This window comes from Andrographis paniculata, unplaced genomic scaffold (assembly GCF_009805555.1).
Source record: "Andrographis paniculata isolate CXL003 unplaced genomic scaffold, ASM980555v1 Contig46END, whole genome shotgun sequence".
Taxonomy (NCBI): Eukaryota; Viridiplantae; Streptophyta; class Magnoliopsida; order Lamiales; family Acanthaceae; genus Andrographis; species Andrographis paniculata.
In genome coordinates this window covers 3202106-3229036 of record NW_026137580.1, presented here as the reverse complement: position 1 = coordinate 3229036, position 26931 = coordinate 3202106, and the positions used below count along the sequence as shown (strand labels likewise).

At 30.2% G+C, this 26931-nt stretch overlaps 2 protein-coding genes across 4 annotated transcripts; one reads left to right on the top strand and one right to left on the bottom strand.

Annotated features, from left to right (window-relative positions):
* Positions 1-1235: 1235 nt before the first annotated feature.
* LOC127252558 (uncharacterized) lies at positions 1236-4088 on the bottom strand. 2 transcript variants are annotated; one of them, XM_051276781.1, is made up of 4 exons: positions 3909-4088; positions 2987-3412; positions 1834-2088; positions 1236-1485 (listed from the first exon to the last, which is right to left on the bottom strand). In XM_051276781.1, the coding sequence occupies exons 1-3, from the start codon at positions 3948-3950 to the stop codon at positions 1855-1857; spliced, it is 702 nt and encodes a 233-aa protein (XP_051132738.1). In that variant the 5' UTR covers positions 3951-4088; the 3' UTR covers positions 1236-1485; positions 1834-1854. The 2 variants fall into 2 exon arrangements, with proteins under 2 accessions (XP_051132738.1, XP_051132739.1); XM_051276782.1 differs by having other exon boundaries at positions 1236-1469.
* A 10375-nt stretch (positions 4089-14463) lies between these two features.
* On the top strand, positions 14464-20415 carry LOC127252413 (peroxidase 10-like). Of its 2 annotated transcripts, XM_051276566.1 has the most exons (5): positions 14464-14653; positions 16300-16502; positions 17210-17401; positions 17520-17685; positions 19777-20415. In XM_051276566.1, the coding sequence occupies exons 1-5, from the start codon at positions 14650-14652 to the stop codon at positions 20190-20192; spliced, it is 981 nt and encodes a 326-aa protein (XP_051132523.1). In that variant the 5' UTR covers positions 14464-14649; the 3' UTR covers positions 20193-20415. The 2 variants fall into 2 exon arrangements, with proteins under 2 accessions (XP_051132523.1, XP_051132522.1); XM_051276565.1 differs by lacking the exon at positions 14464-14653 and having other exon boundaries at positions 14996-16502; positions 19777-20414.
* Positions 20416-26931: the final 6516 nt, after the last annotated feature.

The following is a 26931-nucleotide window of genomic DNA, read 5'->3' as shown; positions in this document are numbered from 1 at the left end:
TCTTCCGATTCTTTCAATCTAGAAGTTTAATTTTCTTGTGCAATTACAATCGTTAACTTTTGTTGCGAGACGAAACCCGGATACTTTTTTGAGTAGGCCGAAAAACCTAAGTTCTTGTCGATTTTAACTGGCCTTAATTCATTGGGTCATCATTGACGAATTTCAGCGGTAACAATTTTTAAAAAAATATATGACAAAATAGTACGTCATTACTACTATAGTTTATTGACACTTTTATATATTTAAGTAGAAAACTTCCGTATAGTAAATTTTGTACAACTTCCGTTCATATCTGAGAGTCTCGATTAATTTTGCGTATTGATCTTTAAATATTAATTATTATATCAAAACGTAGTACAAATTAAAAAAAAAAAAATTACAAAAATACTTGAATTAGTACTTTATAATACTAATATAAGAATATTTATGCAAAAAATTATACAAATATAATAATATTTTACAATTGGTGTAAAAAGTAAATGTGACCCTTATAAACATTATATTTTTCTACAAGATATTTTCTAAATAATAAATTATTTATATAACATTATTTCAAAAAAATATAATAAATTATTTAAAAAACATTATTTCAAACACAATTATAAACCGGCTACACTAGTAATAATAAATTGAACTCAAATTTTGGAACGGAGAAAATAGTATCTTTAAATGACTTTGTAAATAGATATCTTATATATTACTCTCTCCCAGATAAGATAGGCGCATTACTGTAAATACGAGAATTTACCGCATTCCTGTAGATACAAGAATTTAAGTAAAGTATAATTAGTAAATAATTAAGAAGTATATTAATAAAAATAATTATTATTTACTAAAAATAATTATAGATTAAAATTAAAATTAGTTTAATTAAGATTTAAAAAATTTTAAATTTTAAATTTTAAAATATAATTAAAATGTATAATCAATTTTCCAAAAAAAAAAAGGACAAATTATGTGAGACAGACGAAAATAAAGATAAATTATGTGAGTATTACAATTTTTTGAACTAGTGTTTTATAACATTCAAGCTCAAATTAGAATTATACCTTCTAGTGAATCAAGCTTGTTCCTTTTTTTTTTGATCGGATCAAGCTTGTTCCTTTTAATCAGGCATGCTAAAGACTAAGCAATTTTATTTTACTAATTTATAATTTCTCCTTTTCTCTTATAAGCATTTTAATTAAAAATATTCCCCAGTTGTGTGCAAGTGTTTATGACACAAACACGTCAAGAGCTAAAATTGCCACATCAAATACATTTTCACTCATTTGACATTATTTATTTTTTTAAAAAAAAGTCACATCAAATACATTTTTTCTCTTGCAAAACATTAAATCAAATACTAACTTTTTATTTTTTTTTCCAAACTTTCAAAATTCCAAAAACCTCTGTCTAAACAAAGCATCGGTATCTCAACTCAGGTTCTTTCTACAGATTCCAAACGTGATGTAGGCACTACCTTAAACCTGCAAAATAAGACAACTGAAAGGAAAATGTCATTGGACCATCAACAGTATCGAATATAAGAACTCGAAAATAATGAACTTATTGAGATTAATGCATGTGTCAACAGTGGTAAGGTATGATCCATATAGTCAATTTTCTGCACGGCGAAGCAAATGAACTAGTTAGTTGATTTATGCATCTGTGAACGTGTGATCTATGTAGTTTCTTTTCATTTCTTCTACGTTGTGAAACAAAGGGTCGGTGATTATCATGATCCTTGATTGTTCTATTGGTTCACAACAAACAAGAACTGCCCCTTAAACAATTATTTCGATAACAAATGATGGAGTGTAGCAAAGAAGAAAAGTTTCAATTGTCTCGTACCTATGCAAGGATATCATCAATTTATTGGGCATCATCCGCTTTGGGATTGGAAAGCGTAGAATCAGGCTGATTAAATTCTGATTTCCTTTGGGGTGACCGGTACCATTGAAACATGAACCACAGTGTCCTCCACAATGCTCCATTTGCAAAATGTGGAATGAAAATCCGTCCCCAATACGGGTAGTAAGGACCAGGAATCTTAAGCAATGCAAAAACTAATGCAATAGCAATGAGATGCCAGGGAACTTCAGCATACTGCAATTCATTAAAGAATATAAATCATCAAGCAAAGATGAACAATTCATATACATACATATATATATATATATATATATAATTCCTCAAATGTGTGAAACGCATGGAGAGCAATAATGAACAATAAAGGCACAATAATTTAACTATTAACCCAACTGTCATAAGACATAAATCATCTACATCCAACACAATTTAGTATATGCAACATCTAATATTCCAAGGGCAAAGATGCATTATGTAAATTTATTACATCAAAGCAGAATGTAAACCTAAAAACTAGATCAATATATATAATTTAACTGGAATTTTGAAAACAAGATAATAAGGCAGAAAGCAGAAAGCAGCAAACTTCCAAATTTCTGTAGGAACAGAATGCAGAAAGCAGCCAACTTCCAAATTCCTTATACAGTATTCCATTTGAAAGCAGAAACAGAATGGCATCTTCTATGACACATTTCTGTCGAAACTTGGATTCGCTGCAGGAATTTATTACCCTTTTTCATTCCAGGGATGATGCTAACAGTCTTTTCATTCATCTTAGCAGTGTTCACTTCAATGAATGGAGCAAATATCTTATATGATCGTTTTAATGGATTGTTCTGTCCTAGATTTAATAATATTCTGTGAGTTAAGTTAGCAACGGTTTTATCCTATGAAGAAAACATATGATTAAGTTGCATGTAATAACTTATATAACCTACCTGAAAGTAAATGTGAGTTTTGCATTGTTCACAATTATCTCACCATTACCAAACATGCGAAATTTTGTTGTGCAATGCAGATAATTCACAGGCAGTTAATATATCCATTCCGTCTAAACCATGTAATTCAAAGAAGTCGTTGTGCTTCTGTTCACATGAATTCCAACGTAAGGACAAAATATTTAAAATAAAACCACCTTTAGATATGGAGACGATTCGAAAGCAGCATTTCTCAGTACCCCAGCAACACCAACTCCAGCCAGAAATGGTAATGGTACCAGATACAGCTTCCTCTCATGTGCACAATAAGACATCTCACTGATCGATGTAATGGCGAATAGAGGTACAGATAAGTATTTGATAACTGCCAGGAGAAGGTCGAGAATGAGTTGCACGAAATTTTCCAATGCTTTATTCCAAGGAAAATCCTTCACCGGCTGAGGAGCTTTATCCCAAATTTGTTTTGCCTTGTCCGCGATATTAGTGATTATGAGTTTTCTAGAACCATCTGAATGGCCAGCAGCCATACCTCTGCTGCAGAATACTTTCATGGTATTTCTACATAATTGATTTGGTCTAAAACTCAATGTACAGCACTGAGTCCCATGAGATAATGGAAAGCTCTGCAAAAGAATTCAAGCATTGTCACAGGAACCAATAACGATACAAATTACAAATATCAAAGGCAGAGCAACATACGAAAATTTATCCGCTTTGAAGGTTTAATTCCAAACTAGGACTTGTGAATTACAACGAAAACATCTATGGCAATATCAGCAACTAAATATATAACAAGAATCCATATCCTCCGATATCTCTACTACTATTAGCCCTAAATTCATCCCTAATAAAAGAATCAGTTGCCAGATTTCACCGCTAAATTCATATTAGCTTCAAAATGAGTTAAAGCAAACAGACGGAACTACGATTGCTCATTGCCCCCGTGAATGAAAACAATTTTCGACAAATTCCTGACTCTCGTGAGAACTATCAAATTTATCTCGACAGGTACCGTCTTAGAATAACGATATTACTGTAAATAACTTGTGTTTCCACACAGAACTGAATACCGAAAATAAACGCCCACACAAACAAGTGAAGATACGGAGGAGGATTAACCTGTGGGGAGTGAGTGGCAGACGCATTGACCTTCAAAGCCATTGTTTAGTGCGGTGAAACAGCAAAATCAAGTGAAGGCGACCAACTGGAACGATTGAAACCAGTACTATTGAAGAAATTCAGCACTTATTCGAGAATTCCCAGAAACCCTTGCTTATGACAAGCCGAAAAACCCCACAGCATGTTGATACAATTTCAATCCCCAGCCAACTAAAATTACTTTAGGGTTTTTTTTTTTTTTTTTCATTATTTTATTATTTTTATTTTTTATTTTAAAAAATTTTTATTTATTTGGAATTTAATTTTAATTTAATTAAAAACAAAATGACTCAATATATTCTTATTCAAATGATAAATATTTATAAAAAGAAATAACACATATTAATATAAAATATATAATAAATATTTTAATAACAAAATTATATAATTATATATAACAAAATATAATTTCACTTCAATATAATATATTCTAATCCAATTATTAAATATTTATAAAAACAGTAACACATATTTTAATATAATATATACAAATATTTTAATAAAAAATTATATAATTACATACAATAAATATAATTTTGACTTCAACATGGTACGTTATAATTTTAAAATAAAATTGCTAGTAACTTTGTTTTGTAGATTCAATTTAAAATCTTCATATACTAATGATATTTTTTTATATTTTTAAAATTAGAGTAAATTGATTTTTAGTCTCGTAATTGTACCAATTTATCAATTTTGTCATGTAACGGAAAGTTATCTTAAAATAATTTTGTAAGTGAAAATTTTTTGCAATTTAGTCCTCAATATCTATGTGACACCTGCATGACATGCTGACAGATACGTGTTGGCCAAATTAGCGCCATGTGGTTGATAGGTGTTCGCCACGTGGATTATTTTTATTTTTTTAAATATAAAAAATTACAAATAAGTTTGTCATATCAGCACCACGTGACATTTAATAATGTATATATTATTATATTTTTTTAAGGGAAAAAAATTAATTTTGGTCCCAATATAACCAAAATTTATCAATTTTGGTCATAATATAAAAAACTCATCATTTTTAGTCCCATCGTTAAAAAATTAACAAAAATTGTTGACATGGAAATAATGGAGGTGATGTGGCAGTTGACTTGGAAAGTACTCGGCCATTTGTTACATGACCATGTATAATTCAGTGTATAATTATACATGGCCATGTTGTTACACGGTCATATACAATTATACACGGTTATATACATTTCTATTTTAGTTTAAAATTTTATCTTTTTGTTATATTTTTTTTAAAAAAAAAATTATTTTGAATTTAAAATAGTTGATATAGTTAAAATGGACAAAATCAATAGTAATTATAATATATCAAATATAAAAATTTATAAGATATATTCTTTTGAAACGTTTTGTCTAAAATTCTATTATTAAAAAAAAATTCCTCTTACAAACATTCAATTATGCAACTATTTTTTAATTTTATATATTATAGTAGTATTAAAAATTAATTTATTATTTCAATACATTAATTGGATGTTTGTAAGAGAAATTTTTTTGCTAAATAGTAGAATTTTAGATAAAATATTCCAAAAGAACATACTCGATAAATATTTATATTTGAACTAAAATTGATATATTTTAATTATATTATGATTATTATTGATTTTTTTTTTTCATTTTTAACTATATCAACTATTAAATTCAAAAAAAAAATTAAAAAATATAACAAAAAAATAAAATTTTAGACCGAAAAAGAAAGGTACACGAGCGTGTAGAATTATACATGACCGTGTAATAACATAGTCATGTATAATTATACACTGAAATATACATGGTCATGTAAAAATATGGCTGTGTATAATTGTACATGGTCGTGTAACAACATAACCATGTATAATTATACACTGAAATATACGTGACCATGTAACAACATGGTCGTGTATAATTGTACATGGTCATATACTTTCCGGGTCAACTGCCACGTCACCTCCGTTATGTCCACGTTAGCAATTTCCGTTAGTTTTCAACAGTGGGACCAAAATTGATTGAAATTGTTTATAATAGGACCAAAATTGATTGAAATTGTTTATATTGGAACTAAAATTGATGAGTTTTTTTTATATTGGGACCAAAATTGATAAATTTTGATTATATTGAGACAAAAATTGATTTTTTTCTCTTTTTTTAATTATATTTTTATATATTATTTCTTATTTTTTATATTTTATTTTTAATATAAAAAATATAAATTATCCACGTAGTGGCCACGTGGCGCAGACATGACATGTGGATAACTTTTATTTTTTTTGTTTTAATTTTAATTTTTATATATTTTATATTTTTAGCTTTATTATTATTATTTTATTTAAAAAATAAAATTAAAAAATAGAAATTATCCACGTGGCGGACACGTGTCTGCCAGCATGCCACACAAATGTCACATATGCATTGAGGACTAAATGGAGAAAAATATTTACTTACGAGACTTTTTTTAAGACAACATCCAGTTACAAGATTAAAATGATAAAGAGGTCCAGTTACGGGACTAAAAAACAGTTTACCCTTAAAAATATTACATAAAATCCCACCGCCCTCTCTTGTGTGGTGAGAAGATGATTTTCTATCTATACTTTTTGCATTGTCGAGGGTTTCATACAATATTTTTTTAAAGTATAAGAGTTCGTCATGCAATTTTTAAAGTAAAGTGGGATTTAAACTGAGTTTTGAAACTATAGAGGGATTTCATGCAATATTTTTTAAAGTATAAAGAGACGCTACATCAATTTTATAGTAAATGCGATATTTACGCTGATTTCAGCATGAAAAATAATACAGTATATAATATAACATATTATATGCTGGTATGTAACACAATATATGCTAACTTCTTATTTGACTAAATCAAAACTCTAACCGTCGTCAAACAAAATATTAACATTTGATCGGAGTTTATTTACAGACGAAATATAAATATAAATAGTAGATAAAATGTTAAATAAAATCAACTAGATATGCTTTCAAAGCATAATAAATTATGTTGGTTTTATGACTTATATGTTAATATAATATAAATACATCATAAAATTAACAAAACATCATATCATATACTCATATGCAATGCATAATATGAGGACTGACATCCCATAATATATGTGTTGACAAAGACAAACAATATATAATATAAATACGAATAACAAATTAAGTATTAAACAAAAGCACTTTGTTGGATTAGACATAAATACATTTCATGTACCAAAATCAATTATAAATTGCGTTGCCTTCAACTGTAATATATGTTGTTCATCCAATGTTAACATAATGCAACGGACAACAAATGTTATAGTCAAAAGATAATAAGATTTACAGTTGATTTCAGCATATAAAGTGCATCTATACAGTTTATATGTTTCATAATTGTTAGATGAAAAATTATTGTAGTTTTCATTTGCCTTATTCATTATTGTAACCAGTCTGTAAATAAAAGGATATGACACTAATGGCAATAAAATTGGCAATAAAATTAGCTTTGATCATCCCACTATTATGATATATTTATATAAATATTGTTGTTATTTTTAAAGTTATGTGTTAAATAAACATTTGTGTTGTTTTTATATTTTATACATGCTGAATGAGAATAAAGTGGCGGATTCGGTTTGAGATAAATATTATATGATCCAAATGCAAGAGAAAGGTAGCTCAAAAATATCGAAGCCCAAGGGGGATGGACCCCGACCCTACAGAAAAAATAGTGCGCCATGTATTGGGCCATAAACAAAATTAGATAAAAAAAAAAAAAAAACCCTAAAATGATCAAGTTTTGGGCTTATCCTAATTAATACAAATAGCTTAGGGTTTAGGGTTTTTTGGAGTGCTTATAAATAGATAGTTGTGGTTCCTAGTCGTATGACATGATTGTAACTCTCTGAATCAGCATAATAAAATTTCTCCGGTTCCTGCATGTGGACGTAGGTTGACACACTGTCATCAAACCACGTAAAACATCTGTGTTCTTTAATTGTTTTCTTATTCGTTTTCTCATAACATAAACAATAAAAAATTTTAGATAACAATCAACCACTTTAATAAATTTAAGAATTTCAATCAATGTGATACCCCAGTGTTGGGTCGGTGCTAGGGCAACTTTTGTGGATGAGCCGGTGCCGGCCATCCGAGGTTGAATATAGATTAAATGGATTGAATAGACTACTCATGTCAACAATGTGCACATTCATTTTCGAGAGCGCTACTGAAAGAATTGTAGAATTAAGTGTGCCTTCTGGGAAGCCTCTCAGGGGCGCGTGAATGAGGACATATGCGCGCTGGAAGAACTCGTGTTGAACTGTAGGACAGCCTATAATCCTGACACGTTTGGCATTAGGTGGCTAGCGGGTCTGGTATCACAGTCAATGACATTAATTTTTACAGTAGAATTATTGGTAAAACTTTTAATTCGGTTATCATTTAGAATTAATCAGAAAAGTAATTAATTTTTTTTTTTCTTCTTATGATTGTACTTCTTTATTTTAATAATTATCATTAAAATTTCTTTTTTTTTTAAAAAAAAAAATGCAACATTTAGTTAAAAATAAGTATTCAATCTTCATATTAAAAGTAATTTGTTTTGCAACATATACATACTATTACAAACTCATTCATTTTTATACAACCCACAACTAAAACCGTGTGTTCTAGATAACTAATATCCAAGTTACTATCAATAATTATTGATAAATGTTTTGATTCTTTGAGAAATTTTATAATTGAACTTCTACACTATGCATGAGCGAATAAAAAAATTAATTTATTTTGAAATTTTTGACCATAATGATAATAAATTCATTATTTTGAATATGCCTAATATGATCTTGTATAACTATATCAAATTCTTCCGTTATTTCAGTTATTCAGTAATTGTTACTGTTTTGATAAAGTTTTTTGTTCCATTATCAAAAAGCTAAATTATATTTAGAAATACATTAAAACTTGTCTACAACAGTTTTTTCTTTTTTCCTTTTTATTTTTTTGAATATCTTTATAAATTGTTTGATTTTAATTTATTTAATCAATCGTATTTTTAATTCATTCCAAGTATTCATCTATATTATATATTTAATACTCTCTCCGTCCCAAATATGGTGCAACATTTGTTTTGGGAACGAGAATTTAGGTGGGTAGTATTAAATATGATAATTTGGGAATTAAATGATATGATGGGAGACAAAAATGTATATTTATTTGAGTGATGTGATTGAATAAAGTGTGAGATATGGATTAAATATATTTAATTATTTTATATTTTATAAATATTGCGGAATGTTTGAAACAAACAAAAAAAAAATGTTAAAAGATACATATTTTGGGACGGAGGGAGTACTATTTTCATGTTGTTTAAATCTTTTAGCTAGATTTCAATCTATAAACTCATCATTTGCGAACAAATATTTATAGTTATTTTTTTTAAACATCTTACAACAAAAGATAATATACTTTATGGACATGTATAGAATAAACTAGTAATCTTTTATCACTAAATTCTAATTATTTAATTGTATAGAATAACAAACGTATGAAAAATGTTTAAAAGTCTTGGCTAATAAAAATGTACGACACAATTTTCAACTAGGTCCATCTTCAATTGTCTTCTTTTTTTTTATTTTTTATTTTTTATTTTTTATATATCACCAAAATTATCTCAATTTCTAAGATCATAAGTACGTAGGTGCGAATTAACACTATCATAATCTCTAATCTTATTTCATTTTGACCAACTATTATTTTTATATAAATAAATAGTATTACTATCGACAATATTATTTCTATTCAAATTAAAGTTGAATAGATTTATAATATTTAATACAATTATCATTTAATTTGTTAAAACTCATACAAGGTCATTTTTGTGATTTTATCCATTGTTCTTTTTATTTTTAGTTTTTATTTTCTGGTAAATATTTTTTAATATTGGTTTATGGAAGTTAAAAAAATAGATAAAAAAAAAAAATAATAAAAGAACAACACTTGAAAAAAATTGAATTTTTCTCCTTCTTGCTTTACTGTCAAAGGTTTTTTTATTAAATCGGTGGATATGCACTGAAAAATAACAAATACCCCCTCCGTCCAAAAACAATAGTAGCATTTTGTCACTTTCGTTCGTCACAAAATAATAGTTTCATTTTCATTTTTGGGGAACTAAGTTTTCCACATTTTTACAAATTTAATCATATTTTTTCACAATAGGAGTGTTTTGGTCTTTTAAACATATTTTTACACTAGCTTGTAATAGTATTATTCCTTAATTCCAATGTGAATCTCAAATGTCCATATTCTTTGGAACGGAAGGAGTATGTTTTATCAATAAACAGATCAGACATTTTCGAAATTTAAATTATAAATATACTGTTCTAAAATTAGGCAAGTAAACTAAAGAAAATAAAAAAATATAACAATACAAATTAAAAACAAAATAAAATAATAATAATAAAAGATTTAATCCCTACAAGTAAAACATAAAAGAAAGAAAGAAATTCATCCTTGATTCTAAAGAACAAAAACATGAGAAAAATTCAGATTTGAATTTTATTTCTTCTTTTTTATTTTTTTATTTCTGTGTACCTGCAATAAAAAAAAAATAACAAATAATAAATAATAAAAAATAAAAAAATAAATAATAACAAAAATATACACAATTAATAAAAAAGATAAAAAAAAATAATAATAAAGATTTAAATTAGTAATATACAGGTTGTAAAAATTAGGGAAGTAAATAAAACAATAAAAATATAAAAAAAATTATAAAATACAAAATAAAAACACAATTTTTTTTTTTAAAAAAAGAAAAAGTTCTATCCCAAAATATAAAGCATATAAAAAAATAATAAAAAATCTAACTTTGATTCTATAGAACAAAAACTGAAGAAAGCAATCACTTAAAAAGTATTAATTTGTACTGTATGTAGTATGCTGTTATGAAATATGAAATTTTAATTTTAATTTTGATATAAAAAACAAGAAAAAAGCGAAGGAAATTAGAAAAATTAGAGATCAATAAAATAAAATAAAATAAAATAAAAGTAAAAAATGAAAGTACAAATTTATGAAAAATAGAAATAAAAATCTAAAAATAAAAATCTTCAATGCAACAACAGTACTCTGCAACTTTCTCTGCAGACTTTCTGTGAGGTCATAGAAACTATATGCTATCTTTATTTAAGATAAAAAGAAAAAGGTTTTTCTATTGAATTGAAGTGGTGCGTGCATCCTTTAATTTGTCCAAAATGTTACACCATCACCATCCATCCATATATATATATATATATATATATCTATATGCTGCTTTGTCAGCAACCACATTGCTGCAACTACTTAATAATTTCTTCACTATTGGGCTTATAATATTGAGTCAGAATGGCTTTCTGACACATATATTTCCACCTGTTGAGGAAAACAAAAAGTTCAAGCCATTCCCACTCCACTTGAGCTATGTTGACTTGCATATATATATATATATATCCATGATAAGTTGCCTTCTTTTAGTCAATTTTTTTAAAATTTTACTAGTTGGACTCGACATTTTCAAAAAAAATATATATTTTTTTTTTCATAAAATATCACATCAAATATTATTTTTATACCAAATTTAAATTATTTTTTTTCCAAACTCATCAAAAGAAACACAGCCGATCAAAATGTCCTTTTCTTGCACATGCTTAAACTCGTTGCTTAGATGGCTGTAAGTGAGCTAGTGAATATTTTGAGTTTAAAATGCAATAGTAAAATTTTAAATTTAGCTAGTGAATATTTTGAGTTTCAAATGCAATAGTAAAATTTTAAATTTAAATAATTATTTGATGTTATATAAATAAAAAATAATATGATAATTTTAAATATAAAATTAATTTATATTGATATATAATAAATAAATAAATATTTTGATTTGATATTTTCTTTTTAAAAAAAAAACTTCATGAATAATAGAAATAAAACAAAATAATTGTTGAATATTGTCCCACATTGAAGGGTATATCTCGGGCATGTTGCGCACAGGGGACGGTGGTCTGGGCCTCAGCGCGGGCATGGCCTAGGCGCCAGGCGTGTCAACTTCCGGACACGTTACATATGGTATCAGAGCGGACCTTGACGCTGGTGGCGAACGAAGCGACAAAGTGGGCATGTCTCGAGTCAAGGAGCATGTATGTGGGCACGTCAAGGATGATCAGGATGATCATGTCCTAAGGTAACTGGATAGTCCGACGTTGCCGAGCACGTCAAGGAAGAGCATTTCCTAAGGTAACTGGACATCCCAAGGAATGAGAGTATGCTCGACGTTGCTGAAGGGCCAAGCTTTGTTTGTGAGGGAAAAACCACATTAAGGACGATCATCGGGCGAAAATCGCACAAGCCGCAACAACGGATGTCCCGGATGGTGTGTGGAGATGCGTAGCGGAATTTGGGTCGCATGTGGATTATGGAAAAAGACCTCGCTGGCTGTTGGTGAGCACCAAAAGAATGGTATGCAGGAAAAGGTTCGGTGGAGGCATACTGATGGTGCAAGAAACAACGTCAGTGCACTCAAGTAGCGTCGCACGAGTAGCGTCAGATGACTCCCCTTGCATTTGAAATGTCTTTTCTTCACTCTTTTCCAAATTCCGATTAATCCTCACCTCATGGGCCTGCAATGAACCCATCAGTTCATCAAGTAAGAAATTTGTCAAGTCCTTAGACTCCTCAATCACAGTCACAACATGATCAAACTTTTGAGGTAAACTTCGAGTAATTTCTCAATGACAGTTTGATCCTTTATATCTTCTCCATATAGTCTCATTTGATTAACAATTGTCACAACCCTTGCCAAAAAATTTTGCACAGATTCATTTCCTTTCATGTGCAGCGTTTCAAACTCATGCCGAAGAGTTTGAAGTTTCATGACCTTCACTTTTGACGATCTCAGTTTCTAAAATCTTCCATACCTTTTTGGAAGTATCCGTTGCTGTGATTCTTGAGAAAATTTTCTCATGTACAGCTTGTTGAATGAAAAAGAATGGCTTCGAATCTTTTTTCTGATTTTCCTTCAATCTGGCCGCTTCGTCTGAATTGATATATCCATTCTCTACTATATCCCATAGATCTTGAGATTTAAATAAAGTCTTCATTTTTATGCTCCAATACTCAAAATTATCTCCACAGAAAATAGAAATTGCAGGTTGGCTTACACTTAAAGAATTCCCATTTGAAGCATCGTGAATTCTCTTAACTTGGCTCTGGTACCAAATATGTTGGGAATTAGAGTAATCTGGATAAAGAGAGAATATAAAGTAATGCGATTGAATGATATATTTACATGACATTGATATTTGAGATATATAGGCATACAACTTCTACTAGCCTATCCAAACGTTGTGTATGAAATAACTACACACAGCTTACATATTCAAATAAATAAACTGCATAATTAATAATTTAATCCTAAAAAATTAAATCACTTTTCAACGTCTTCAACTGTAAATAGATAAAATTTTATTGGATCTCATGAAGTGGGATCTTCTCCTCGCCCTGCCACAGGGCTTTGGGAGCTAGTCTAGATTGTGTTTTTTGAGCCGGAGTTGCATCACAGTACATTCTTGGGCTTTGTTATCCAGGCTAGACTTATATTATATTTTTTCTCGGGACACAAATTCTCCCAAAAAATATTTGTGCATAATTTGTCTTGCTGGACAAATATTTTTATTTTAAAATTATATTGTCTGTTTAGCACATGTTTCCATCGACTCAAAATTGATCATGAAGCTGCCAAGACCAGCCAACACAACCGGGTTGTCATTGAATCCTTGCACCGCTCTTTGATTTGGTTTTTTCCCAGTCTATACTGATTTTTATCAGGGCTCCTAACTGACTTCTAGACAATGATAAACCGTGTTGAGAGAACGTATTCCAACTCTGCTTCCTCTTGCCGTTACCCTGAGATGTCCCTTAGCTCCCACGATGATAGGTAGAATATCTCTTTATATATTTTTCATTGATATATGTCTTAGGCTCCTCACTTTCAAGTTTCATTAATGTAGCCCTTCCCAATTGGGGGACTAATTTCCAAGCCTTAGTCCTTTGGGTCCTTTCGGGAACACCGCTTTCCAGACTATATCGCCTTCCTGAAATACTTGTGGCCACACACGTCAGTGAAATATCATTACCAAAAAATTGAGATTTTGTAGCGGACTAATGTTCCGTAACAAGAATTGTGTCACAGAAAATGATTTTTGTTACGAGTTATGTCGAGACGAAAAATAATTTGGATGGTCAACCTTTTTTTTCTTTTGTTCTGATAATTTATCCGTAACAAATACAATTTTGACGAAAAATCATCCTATATATATTTGTTATGCAAAACATACAGTAGCAAAAAAAAAAAAGAAAGTCAATTTTATAATTATAAAAACAATTACCAAAAATTCAATATAAAATTATTTTAAAGAATAAAAGAAAAAAAAAAGTGTGAACACGCTTTCCACGAGTCATATAACAACATATATACAATCAAAACACTTAAAGAAAAATTCTATTGTTTCTCTGCATCCTCAAAATTGTAGAACAGACTCCGATCCGACCGTTGTTGCCTCCACCTATTCTCCACCATCGCCTCCACCCTTGCTCTGCAGTCGCTGGGAAAGTAGCCCAGAAACCACCGTAAGTTGACAACCTTCACCGCCTAGGTTCAAAGGCCCTCATTCGCGCTACGTATTAGAGCACTAAATCTATGGGTAAGTTAAAATAATTGGTTGACCTAACGTGTTTGTGTGTTTGAGATTTTTTTATAGTATAATGCTCATTTAGTTGATATTTATTTGTTCAATTAATTTTTTGCAAGATACACTACTACTACAAAAAAAAATCATTTTTGTAACAAAACTTTTTTGTCTTTAAATCTATTTTTTCCGTTACTAATAACATTAGAGACGGAATTAGTAATGAAATTACGTTAGCTAGGTGAACTTTAGAGACGGAATTCTGTTACAAATATATTATTTTTTTGTAGTGTACAAGAAAAAATTATTTTTATAACAATTTTTTTTTTTTTTTTTGTCTCTAAATCTACTTTTTCCGTTACTAATGACATTAGAGACGGAATTAGGAATTGAATTACGTTAGCTATGTGAACTTTAGGGACGGAATTCTGTTACAAATATATTATTTTTTTGTAGTGATAGGTCTTCGGATTTAAAACCTAGGTTTCCCCATCGACTGCTTGAAATTCGATTTGGTGATTTTTGGATAACATTATAATTTAAATTATTTTGTTGGTAATTACATAAATATAATGGGTATAATAGAAGTGGTATGAGGTCTTCCTTGAGTTTTTTTAAGGGATTAGTAGCATTTGTAAAGTTTGAGTTTTTGAAGAGAATTAGCGGCATTTGTATAAGAAAGATTGTATTAGCTTGTTCATAGTGTAAATCTTATTTATATATGTTTAAGGAGAGGTAGTTTTTTGTCTCCATCTACTCCTAACACCACCCGAAGGAATAAGGTATGCCTCTATGAGTGTGTATTTCTCCAAATGTGTCGTTACAGCAGCAACGACAACTCTGTTTCAGCAGAATAAGGAATAAGGTATGCCCTTTGAAGACCTAATTTGCTTGGGCAGAAGTTTTAGTAGCAGCGGTAACTCTATTTTTATTATTGCTACATTTTATTTTGGATTTGGTTAATCTACTACGGAACTTTATAAGACTCCTATAATTTAGAAGGAGGGAAAGAATATATTTTAATTTAATTGAGCCTATTTTTTATTTTTACTCAGACCCCAAAATAGCACGAGACGGTTCTGAAATTTATATTTTTTAGTGGGAGAAAATAATGCATTTACTTGTGAAGAAGTGTGCCGTGATACTCTTGTGCTCCTGCAAGGCGAATCTTGGGTCGATATTCTTTTGACTAACATCGTCCATGGTTCTTCCACAACAACCATTTCCACTGTAATGATATCAATTGTCAAAATGCTACTACTTGCAATATAATTGGCTTTAATTATGTTTCTCTTTTTGGGTCTTACTCTTAACACCTTATATTAGAGTTTGAAAATTGTCTGAAGACGACTCACGTGCATCAATTTATAACATACAAAAACTTGTTTATATTATCCATATAATGTATGGATGTGGTGGTTTGCTTCATAGACAGCCATTAGTCCAAAGTGAATGTATTAGTAGTGGGAAAATATATAAAATGTATAATGCCACTCTTCGACTCCACCATTGTCATCATTGTCTGCAAACTGAATTGAATAACCCTTCATCTCTAATTGCTATCTATATATATATTGTGTTGTGGACTTTAGAGTGAGTAATTTACAGATTTACAAACATGGGTCTGATTACGTTGATCCCTTTGGTTTTCCTTTGGTCAGTGACGTGGACGATCAATTCTTACCCGGATGCTTCTTACTATGGAAAATCAGATTCAGATGGAAAACTTAGCTACAGTTTCTATGACAAATCTTGTCCTAACTTGAGGATGATAGTCCGTTGGGGCGTTTGGGCAGCGCTGAAAAATGACACCAGAATTGCGGCTTCTCTCCTCCGCCTTCACTTCCATGACTGCTTCGTCGATGTAATTAATTCATTAATGCTTCTTCTACTTTGATACCTCACCTCTCTAATTGCATCTATAATTAACGTATTCTTTGCTTTCATATTGCACATTTTTTAGATACTTTATACTTTTTGATAAGACATATTCTTCCATGGAGTAAAAAATAGCTCTTTTGGGTCAGACTAGGAAAAAAAAAAAAAAATTATTAAAAGCGTTAAAAAAAAATGTAAAAAGATGGTTGGGAATATTTTTACAAATTTAGTTAGTCATTAAAAGGAATAAAAAAATAATATAATAAAATTAGTAGAATTTGTTATAAATACATGTTGAATGAAAAATAATAGTTAAATATTAATTTTTTTTTTTACTTTACCAAATATGTAATACTTTCCCCGTCCACTTGATAAGTTTATATTTACATTTTTCGTTATTTTAATTAATATTAAAAATATTCATGTATTTGTATAATTTTTTGTATAAGGTCATTCTAGTAGTATTATAAGACAAAGTATTTTTTTTTATTTGTACAATGTTTTGATATAATAATTAATATTCATATATTAACACACAAAAAACAAAGATCAACTTTAGAAGTGGACGGAGGGTGTACTTAGGTAGACAAACAATGCCCTTAATTTAATTACTTTAATTTGCTGTTGTGTATTCAAAATTAGTTCAATTGTAAGATCGATGCTATATTATATATTTATGATATATATATATAGGGATGTGAAGGTTCTATCCTTCTTGATGACACAAGAACCATGAAAGGAGAAAAGAATGCCCTCCCAAATCGCAACTCGGTGCGAGGATTCGAAGTCATCGACACTATTAAGGCAGATTTAGAAAAATACTGCCCCCTTACGGTATCATGTGTCGACGTGTTGGCTCTTGCAGCAAGAGAAGCTGTTGCATTGGTAATTAATAGTATTCAGCAACACATACATACATAAAGATTTCTTAATTATACAATGAACTCAATAAACATGCATGTAATCGACCGATGTCCTGTCTATATATATATATATATTATAGTTGGGTGGTCCGTTTTGGCCGGTCCCTTTAGGGCGGCTTGATGGTTTAAGTGCAAGTGAGAAATCAGCAAACGAGCAATTGCCTTCACCGTTCGAGCCTCTTTCAAACATTACGGCCAAATTTTTGGCCAAAGGTCTTGATTTGAAGGACGTCGTGGTTCTCTCCGGTATGTCCATCACTTTGGGTCGAGTATACTCTTATTATTTGCACCTTTGTCTATCACGTGAATATATATATAGAGTGTGTTTACTTAGTGTTTTTATCTCTACGGATTTTTCAGAAAATCAAAATATAACATATATACATGTAACAATAAACAAAAATAGTAATAATAGATTTAATAAACATCATTCTCTATAATACAATATGAATTTTCATACTTCACAACAAGAACAACAAATATTATAAATGGCTAAATAAACATTTTAGGTGTATGTATATTTTATGTTAGGTATGCAGAATTGTATTGATAATATAAAAAATATTATCTTCGTTGTATGGTAAGTTTCTCATTTGACTTTTGCACGCGGAGTAAAATAAATTAATATTTTACAGATACGCAATGTAATAAAATAGTGTAATGTGTATTTTGTCTTTTATATTAAAGTAAAAATAATGTGAAAAATAAAAAGCAGAGGTATTTTTATATTTAGTTGATAGTTACTATTTCTAAAAAAAAATAAGAAGTTTTGAGACTAAAATAGAAAAATATGAAGTTTATTCTTGGATGGAATGAGTAATATTTTCTGTTAAATTGTTAATTTTTTGCGAGTGGTTAAAATATATATTATATATATTGTGTTAATATAAGTATATAATATTTGTTAATAATATTTATAAAAAATCGTTCCACCTAAAATTACTATGTGAACAAAGTGAACAAACATCGCCTCCATTGTTATATCTTTGAAAGCTCAATTAAAAGTATCTTACATTTGCATAATTCTAGTAAATATTACTTTGGTATTTTCCATGTATAAATTAAGTATATTCAACAATAAATTTTCAAACACATATAGAACTTAAAAGATTTTATGCATTGGTGTGGTTGTAAATTTTATTTACTTGTTTATTTATTTTCTGTTACTTTTAAATATAAGACGCTTTTTATTTATAATCATCTCTAACTATTGCTGTGATTTGAAATTGATTTGAAATAGAAAATTAATTTAAATTTTTATGTAAATAGTATTTTGATATAATATTTTATTAAATGAACAGTATATTTTTATTGGAGACCGCGTATATAAAATAGTACTGATTTTTATTTGAAATACTAAAATAACTCTTTATTTTTGCATTTATGACATTTTTCTCCTTTACCAAAATATCACATACTCCATATTTAAAAAATTAGATAAATATTTTACAATATGTTTAAAACATAATATTTAATATTTATTTACATAGGTGCGATACAAACTCTATAAACTCAAATTCTACAAATGTAACACTTACTATTTCTAAATTATTAAAAAAGAAAAAAAAAATGAAAATGATTCCAAAACATATGTAAATAATAGAAATTTAGACTTTGGGGTAAAGAAATACATTTTGATTTGAAAATTTTTTTTATGTGACATACGAGGAATATTAATTAATTGTGTTGGTAATATAGAAAGTAATATTTTTACGTTCAATATTAACTTTTGTACGAGGATAATATATATATATATATATTGAAAATCGTGTAAAAAGTTGTCATTTAAAATTTATTTGAAATAGAGTATGAACTTATAGTTTTATTTAAATAGTATTTTGATGTAATGTTTTCTAAAGAAAAATAATGTATTTTTTTATTAAAAATTGTGTAAGATGAATGAATATATATTGATTTCAACTTGAAATAAAAAAAGAACAAATTAAAAAATTTCTATTGAATTATTGTTTCAAAACTTCACCCCAATGCCTTTGGGCCACTTTTTTTGCTTTTTGTTTTTTTTTTTTTTTTTTTCATTGTGAAACTGTTGTTATGCCATATGAAATAACAAAATAGAAGGCACATAAATATATTGGATGGATCTTGATGATAATCTTGTACTTTGTATGTGTTTGTTTGAAGGATTTTGCCAAAAATTTACTATTCATCCAAAAATTTTCTCCCAAAAATATCATATCAAATACCTATTTTTTATTTTATATATTATTCTAAAAAATCAATTTTTACATTCAAAACATCTCATCATACAATACAGCTATTCCAATTCAAAATTTTTATTATTCAAATCCCAACTCTGAAATCTTTTCACGATTACAGGGGGTCACACCATAGGTTTTGCTCAATGCTTCACGTTCAAGAACAGGCTCTTTAACTTCCGAGGGTCGGGCAAGCCGGACCCTTCCCTCGACTCATCCACATTATCGAGCTTGCAGAGGTCATGCCCGAATGTGGATAAATCGAACAATCAGCTGGCCCCTCTTGATAACCAAAGCACCAACAAATTCGACAACTCGTATTACAAGAACCTGGTGAGCAACATGGGAGTGCTAGAATCCGACCAGGCTCTGGCTCTCCACCCGGACACTGCAGCATTGGTTAAAGCCTACAGCGGAGATGCGCTTCTGTTTACCAATGATTTTGCATCGTCCATGCTCAAGCTTGGGAAGGTTGGTGTCATTACTGAAAACACAAGTGGACAGGTCAGGAAGAGATGTGGGTCACTCAATTATTAATTAGTTTCTGCAGCCTCTTCTCAGCTCCTTCTAATTTCTAGCCCTTATATATATATATATATATATATATATATGTAATAATGGTCTTGTTATTGTAATATATGGTTATTAAGAAATGATCACTTGGAGTAAACAAGGCCTAGCTACGAACTTCAATGGACTTCCACCCTATGTAATTAAACTAAAAAATATAAAAGCAGATTGACAAAAACTTTAAGGACCTGACAGTAAGTACTTATTGGCAAAATTAGATGCCATGAATGATAGATAGATATATCCATATTATTCACTACATACTCACTACTCAGTATGCCTTTGTTTGTTCATACTTTCAGTTCCCAGTCTATATATCTAGTCACTTATATATATATATATATATATGTTGGGATGTGAAGCGTGATTATATCATAAAATTTAGGGATATGATTTAGATATGATTTAGATATTAAATCATAAATTTTTAGAGATATGATTTGGATGTTAATTGCATAGGCTTAGCTTATAAATATCCATGTATTCTCACTTTAACATGTGTCTGCGTACTTTATAGTAAAATTCCTGGCTTGGCAGCGCCCCCATACGTAGATCATTCGGATCGAACTGGGTTGTCAAATTCTTGTATTCTTGTTTACCTCTTCTTGATTTCCTGAAAATTTTTGTAACAAGTGGTATCAGAGTCTGGTTCGTTGGTAGGGTGGACTGGGAGGCATCGAATATTGATTGTAGCTGTAGGAATCCCTCGTGACCTGTGGAGGTGCCTTGTGTCGAAAGTCTCCTGGCGGGGTTGGGTTGGTCCCGACAGTTGTGGTAGCTTAGGCAACGAGTCCCTTTGTGATAGGCGTTGCAAGGTGGGCAAGGAAGAATAAGGGTTTCGGCAAATGCAGCGGATGAGATATCCAATGTGCTCTCATATCAAGTGAGCCTTGGGTTTGTTTGTGGAAGTCAAGATGGGTGATCGTCATGCTATCAAGGTATTCGATGGTATAAACTTCAGTTTCTGAAATATGCATATAGAAGCTTACATGTATGGTAAAGATATAGAGGCGGCATTGAAGGAGAAACCCGAAGACATGGATGAAGCTTAATACAAGAAGATCGATAGGAAGACGATGAGTGCGGTTCGACTAACCCTTTGGGAGAATGTCTCGACTGAATTTAGATTTGAGGCAAAAGGAAAGGGTGAAGATCAAGAATGGTCAAAGTTGAAGCCGAAGAACAAGGACAAGGAAGATGCAAGTCAAATGGGATGTTGGACTGTAAGGGGCACTTGAAACGACAGTGCAGGGCGCTGGAAAAGGATCAGGGTCGGCAAACGCAATGGAGGAGATATCCGGTGCATTGATTTTGAGCGTCAGCAGTCCAATTGAGTCATGGATTTTGGTCTCAGGAGTGTCATTCCACTCATGCAGTGATTCGGGAATCATGGAATCCTATACCGCAGGTAATTTTGGTGTTGTTTATCTTGCAGATGATGAGACACTGAAAATTGCAGGTAAATGAATGATTCGAATCAAAACACCGAATGGTGGGAAGTAGAGACTGAATGACGTGAGCCATGTCCTGGGTCTGAAACGGAATTTGATTTTTGTTGAACAATTGGATGAGGCAGGTTACTCGACAGTTTTTAAACTAAGTCGTGGAAGGTAACCTACGATCCATTGTGGTGGCCCAAGGGAGAAGATATGGAACTCTCTGCATGACGAAAATCATGCAAGACGGAATTAGTTCCGTGGCCATAAATAATGACACAAATTTATGGCATTCTTGTCTCGTACACATGAGCGAGAAGGGGATAAGGGAACTCATTTCAAATGGAAGATTGTCAGGTCTCAAGTCCGTCGATATTGAAGTATGCGAGGACTGTATCTTTGGGAAGCAGCGAAATGTGGCGTTCTCAAAGAGTGGGAGAGACTTGGAAAAGGAAAAATTGGAGTTGGTTCATACGGACCTGCGGGGACCAGCTTTTGTATTGACCCTTGGAGGCTTACAGTACTACACCGCGGTCATTGACGATGTTACAAAGGATGTATGGGTATATTTCCTTAAGTGTAAATATGATGCTTTTGATACCTTTAGGAGGTGGAAAGCACGTGCAATGGGAATAGTAAGCCGATTTATTAGCAATCCTGCAAGACAGTATAAGGTGGTGACCTTAGATGAATTGAGGTTGTGTTCAACCTCAAGTGACCTCGACGAGTGAAGAAGAAGGCTTGGCGTTGTTGTTACCGATGAAGTAAAATGTTGAAGTGAAAGATGAAATTAATCTTCAAGTGGGAGACTGTTGGGATATGAAGTCTGATTATATCCTAAAATCTAGAGATATGATTTAGATAAAATTTAGATATTATATTCTAGATTTTAGAGATATGATTTGGATGTTAATTGCATAGGTTTAGCCTATAAATATCCATGTATTCTCACTTTAACATGTGTCTGCGTACTTTATAGTAAAATTTCTGGTTTGGCAGCGCCCCAGACGTAAATCATTCTGATCAAACTGGGTTACCAAATTCTTGTATTCTTATATCCTTATTTACCTCTTTTTGATTTCCTGGAATTTTTGTAACAATATATATATATTTTCTTTTATACGAATGACTACCTGATAAGTCGATTATACCGTTGAATGTTTGTGCGTGTATATGGGTATGCCTTGTTGACCACCGTACAAAAATATTATTTTGTCCAAATATGTAATTTGCATTGTTTCTTGTACTTTTATTCAACTCAAGTTTTTGCTCGATTTAGGAATCTCTGCGCCCTTTTCCACATTTAGGAAAATTGACAATATATATATTTATGTTTTTTTGAATCCATATGATAGACTTTGGGTATGAAAACCCCAGAAAATATGAATGTATACATATCATTTTTGTCAAAAATAAAAATATTTATAATAAGAAAGTAATAACAAAATTCAGCTACAATCTCGAATTCCTCCGAGTGGTGATGTATATAGCATTAGATCCCCTTCAAATTTTTATCAACTATTCTTCAAAATTCCATCCGTTAGTATCTCATAAAAACTTCAAAACTTTCATTAATTGTCCAATTATATATCTTAATCCAAAATATATTTCATCAAATAATACAAGAATAACTTAATATTTACGATCAAATCATCATATTTAAAATTATTCAAATCTTCCATTTTATTGACTAATGAGTCGAATCGTATGATGATCTTTCGAATTAACTTTGTCCTTCAAACAGATAAATTGATCATCCGATGATCATGCAAATTACATCTAACCAAAACAAATGCATTACATTTTTGTTTTCTTGTAACCATTGAATGATAAATTGCTTCAGTACGTGGAGTCATGAATATGCTTGCCCCGGGACAAATGAAGTAGGGAGGGGGGCTAGGCGAGGCAGACGACTCCAGCCCCCAAAATAGAAGTATTTTTTTTATTATAAAAATAACAAAATTATGTATTTTGCATTTATTTTGTCTATATCTTTAATATTTTATTTTTTAGCCTAAAAGTAACTTTTTTTTTTTTGTAGCTTTATTGATTTGCACTTCTATTCTTTTATTTATTTATTTTTGTTTTAGTAAAACATACGCTACAAGAAAAAATCATTGTAACAAAATATTTTTGTCTCTAAATCTACTTTTTTCGTTACTAATGACATTAGAGACAGAATTAGGAATGGAATTACGTTAGCTACGTGAACTTTAGGGACGGAATTCCGTTACAAATATATTATTTTTTTGTAGTGATATATTGATTTTAAGTTGTTTTGTTGAATTTTTCTTTAAATATTTAATCTTTGTTTATTTTTTTCTTTTTTCTTTATTCGGTTGTATTGGGGAAAATAAAATATATATATAACATTGAATCCATAAAAATGAATTGATACTTTACCCTGGGAATTTTAAGGCGGATTATGTCATTAGACATACCTGGAGATATATATATATATATATATATAAAAGTGTAATATTTCTTTGTTACTGTGAACTCACTTAAATATTCTAACACCATAAAAGAACAAAAATTAAAAAAAAAAAAAAAAAAATTATATGCTTTCCGCCGACGTTGATTGATCCGAGAAGATAAACCAATGAACTTATAACTTGAAAGAAGATGAATAAAAATCATGTGCATTCCTGTGAACGCTGACACCCTGTGGTTGAAGATGAAACTCAAGAAAGTCTCAAACGCAATAATTTTTGTTTTTTTTGTCTCATATATCGCGAAAGTGACGTATGGCGGATTTATCTTACATCATATTTGTATTCATTCAACATCAATTATATGTATACATACATCATACTTTTATTAGTTATCTAGTACTGTTGTGGTCTTGTTAAGTGGTATTGAATTATAACCAAAATCTACAAAAACAAAAAATACAGATATTCAATAGTATGTTACGAAGCTTTAATTCTGCATTATTTGTCAAATTCAACAATTATGCGCATAGATGTGGGGAAAAAATGATCGAAATTAATTCTTGAATCGATTTTAGATTTAATTAAGTTTTTATAGGTAAAATATTACCTAAAAAGCTAACGATTAATGTGAATATTATTTTCTAAAAAAAAATCCATTAATTGAGGTTACTTTTGATTTATGTGTAGATTTTGAATTTTAGGAAATGGAGAAGTCAAACTTACTTATTATAATAATTATTTAACTATTTAAAAAATATGACATCATATTGAGAGTTTGTGAACATCAAAGATAATTTGTATTATGTTTACTTTGTCTTAATACATCATACTAGTGATAGTATGACAACATAGTTGAAAGGTTGAATTAATAGTTACGTACACAATGCTTAGCTGAATTAACATCATAATGTTATACTATATACACCAATTCATAAAACTATGTGCATCATAATTTACAAAGTTGAGTATCATTCACTTCTCCAGACGTCAATTACTGGGATAATGCATTATTTTCAAGTCCTGGTGATGCTTATACATCATATTGTAATTACGCATATAGACGGGGTTTTGCTATGCAAAAAAAGAAAGAAATGCAAAAAAATCAAAAATAGATCCTCAAAAATGCAAAAGCCAATCATTGTCGTATGTAGCATATACATCATTCAGTCCTTATAAGTACATATCAGTAATATAGCATACTTATTTATGATTGACATCATTCAGACTATACCCACACATCATATTAATGGATGAATAGATATCACGCAAGCATGTCAGTATAAAAAATCGTCACGATTTAAGATATTTTGCGGCATCATATTAATACTCCCTCCGTCCCATGTAATATGGGCACGTTACTATATATACGAGAATTTAGTTTAAGTGTAGTTAGTAAGTAATTAAGACGTGTATTAGTAAAACTAATTATTGTATAGTAAAAATAATTTTATATTAAGATTAAGATAACTAAATAAGTTTAATTAGGATTACAAAATTATAAAATTTAAAATTTAAAATGAGATTAAAATGTATAATTATATTTCAAAAAAATAAAAGAACAAATTATGTGGCAACGGACGAAAAAAAAAAATATAGACAAATTATATGGGACGGAGAGAGTATAAGACAAGAAAATCATCCAGTATATCACATTAAAACAAGTATTGAGTATGCGAACAGTATATCCACCATATAATTGTAATGCAGTCATCTTATCTATTTTATAAATTATGGACCCAGTAGTAATTTTCTCATCTAACATAGTAATAATATATTATTTAGCCCTAATATATAACAAGTATACATCGTCAAAAGGGAAAGCAAAAAAGTTTAATCGTAAACATACCATTCACATAGCATACATGTTTGCGATGGATATCATCTAGCCTAAATCTATACACCATATAAATGTAAGATAAAAATCAGATAAGGATATCGACATAAATCTAAGATATGCATAGAACTAGTACTTCCATCAACTAGAGAACTAACATGGACAATTTTTTTTCATCAAGCATTTAAACAAAAATACATATTTACGGCTGAGAACTGTGCAAAAAATACACAATCATAACAAAAAGGCAACCAAATATGTTCAACATTAACCAACCCCGCCCCTCCCTCTTCTCATACCACACGCGTCAGTACTTCTCGTTCCATGACGTGATGGATATTCTTTCCTCTGTTCTTCTTCTTCTGTAGTCTTCCTGAGTTTGGCCAACGCATGTTCCTTTGATGCATATGCTCTTCCTTTTTCCCGAACATACTGGTCAATTGTATTTTCTGGCTATAAAAGTATTATAGCACAAATTTGTTTCTTTTTGACACTAAGTTGAAAGAGCTTGGCGTTATTGAAATCGAAAATCTTCCTAGAAACACACGAAACTTGTATGAACTTAGTTCTCTTTGGCTTGGGCTTCAAGGAGGGCTTTAGGACTATTTTCTTTGTTTTTTCTATTGATGCGGCAGCAGTTCACTAGTCAACAGCGGAAATGGACTGAGTGTGACGGTGTTGCTCAAAATCGCGACGGATTGTACGGGTATGACTGAATTAAGGCTCGGGTTATTTTGGTGGAGGATGGGAGGTGAATAATTACGGTGATGTGTGGTTGGCGGCGGTAGTGTACGGTCGACACTGGGAGGGGGAGGCGGCGGCCTGGCTGGAGATTGGGGAGAAGATGAATTCATTTCGGGCGATAGGTTAGGGCAGGGTGAATAATTGAGGATTTGGGAAAAGTACTCATTTAAGGAATTTCTTAAAAAAAAATACATAAAAAAGTTACTATAATAATCTGAATATTTTTTTAAGAAAGTAACTCCACTAATTGAGGTTAA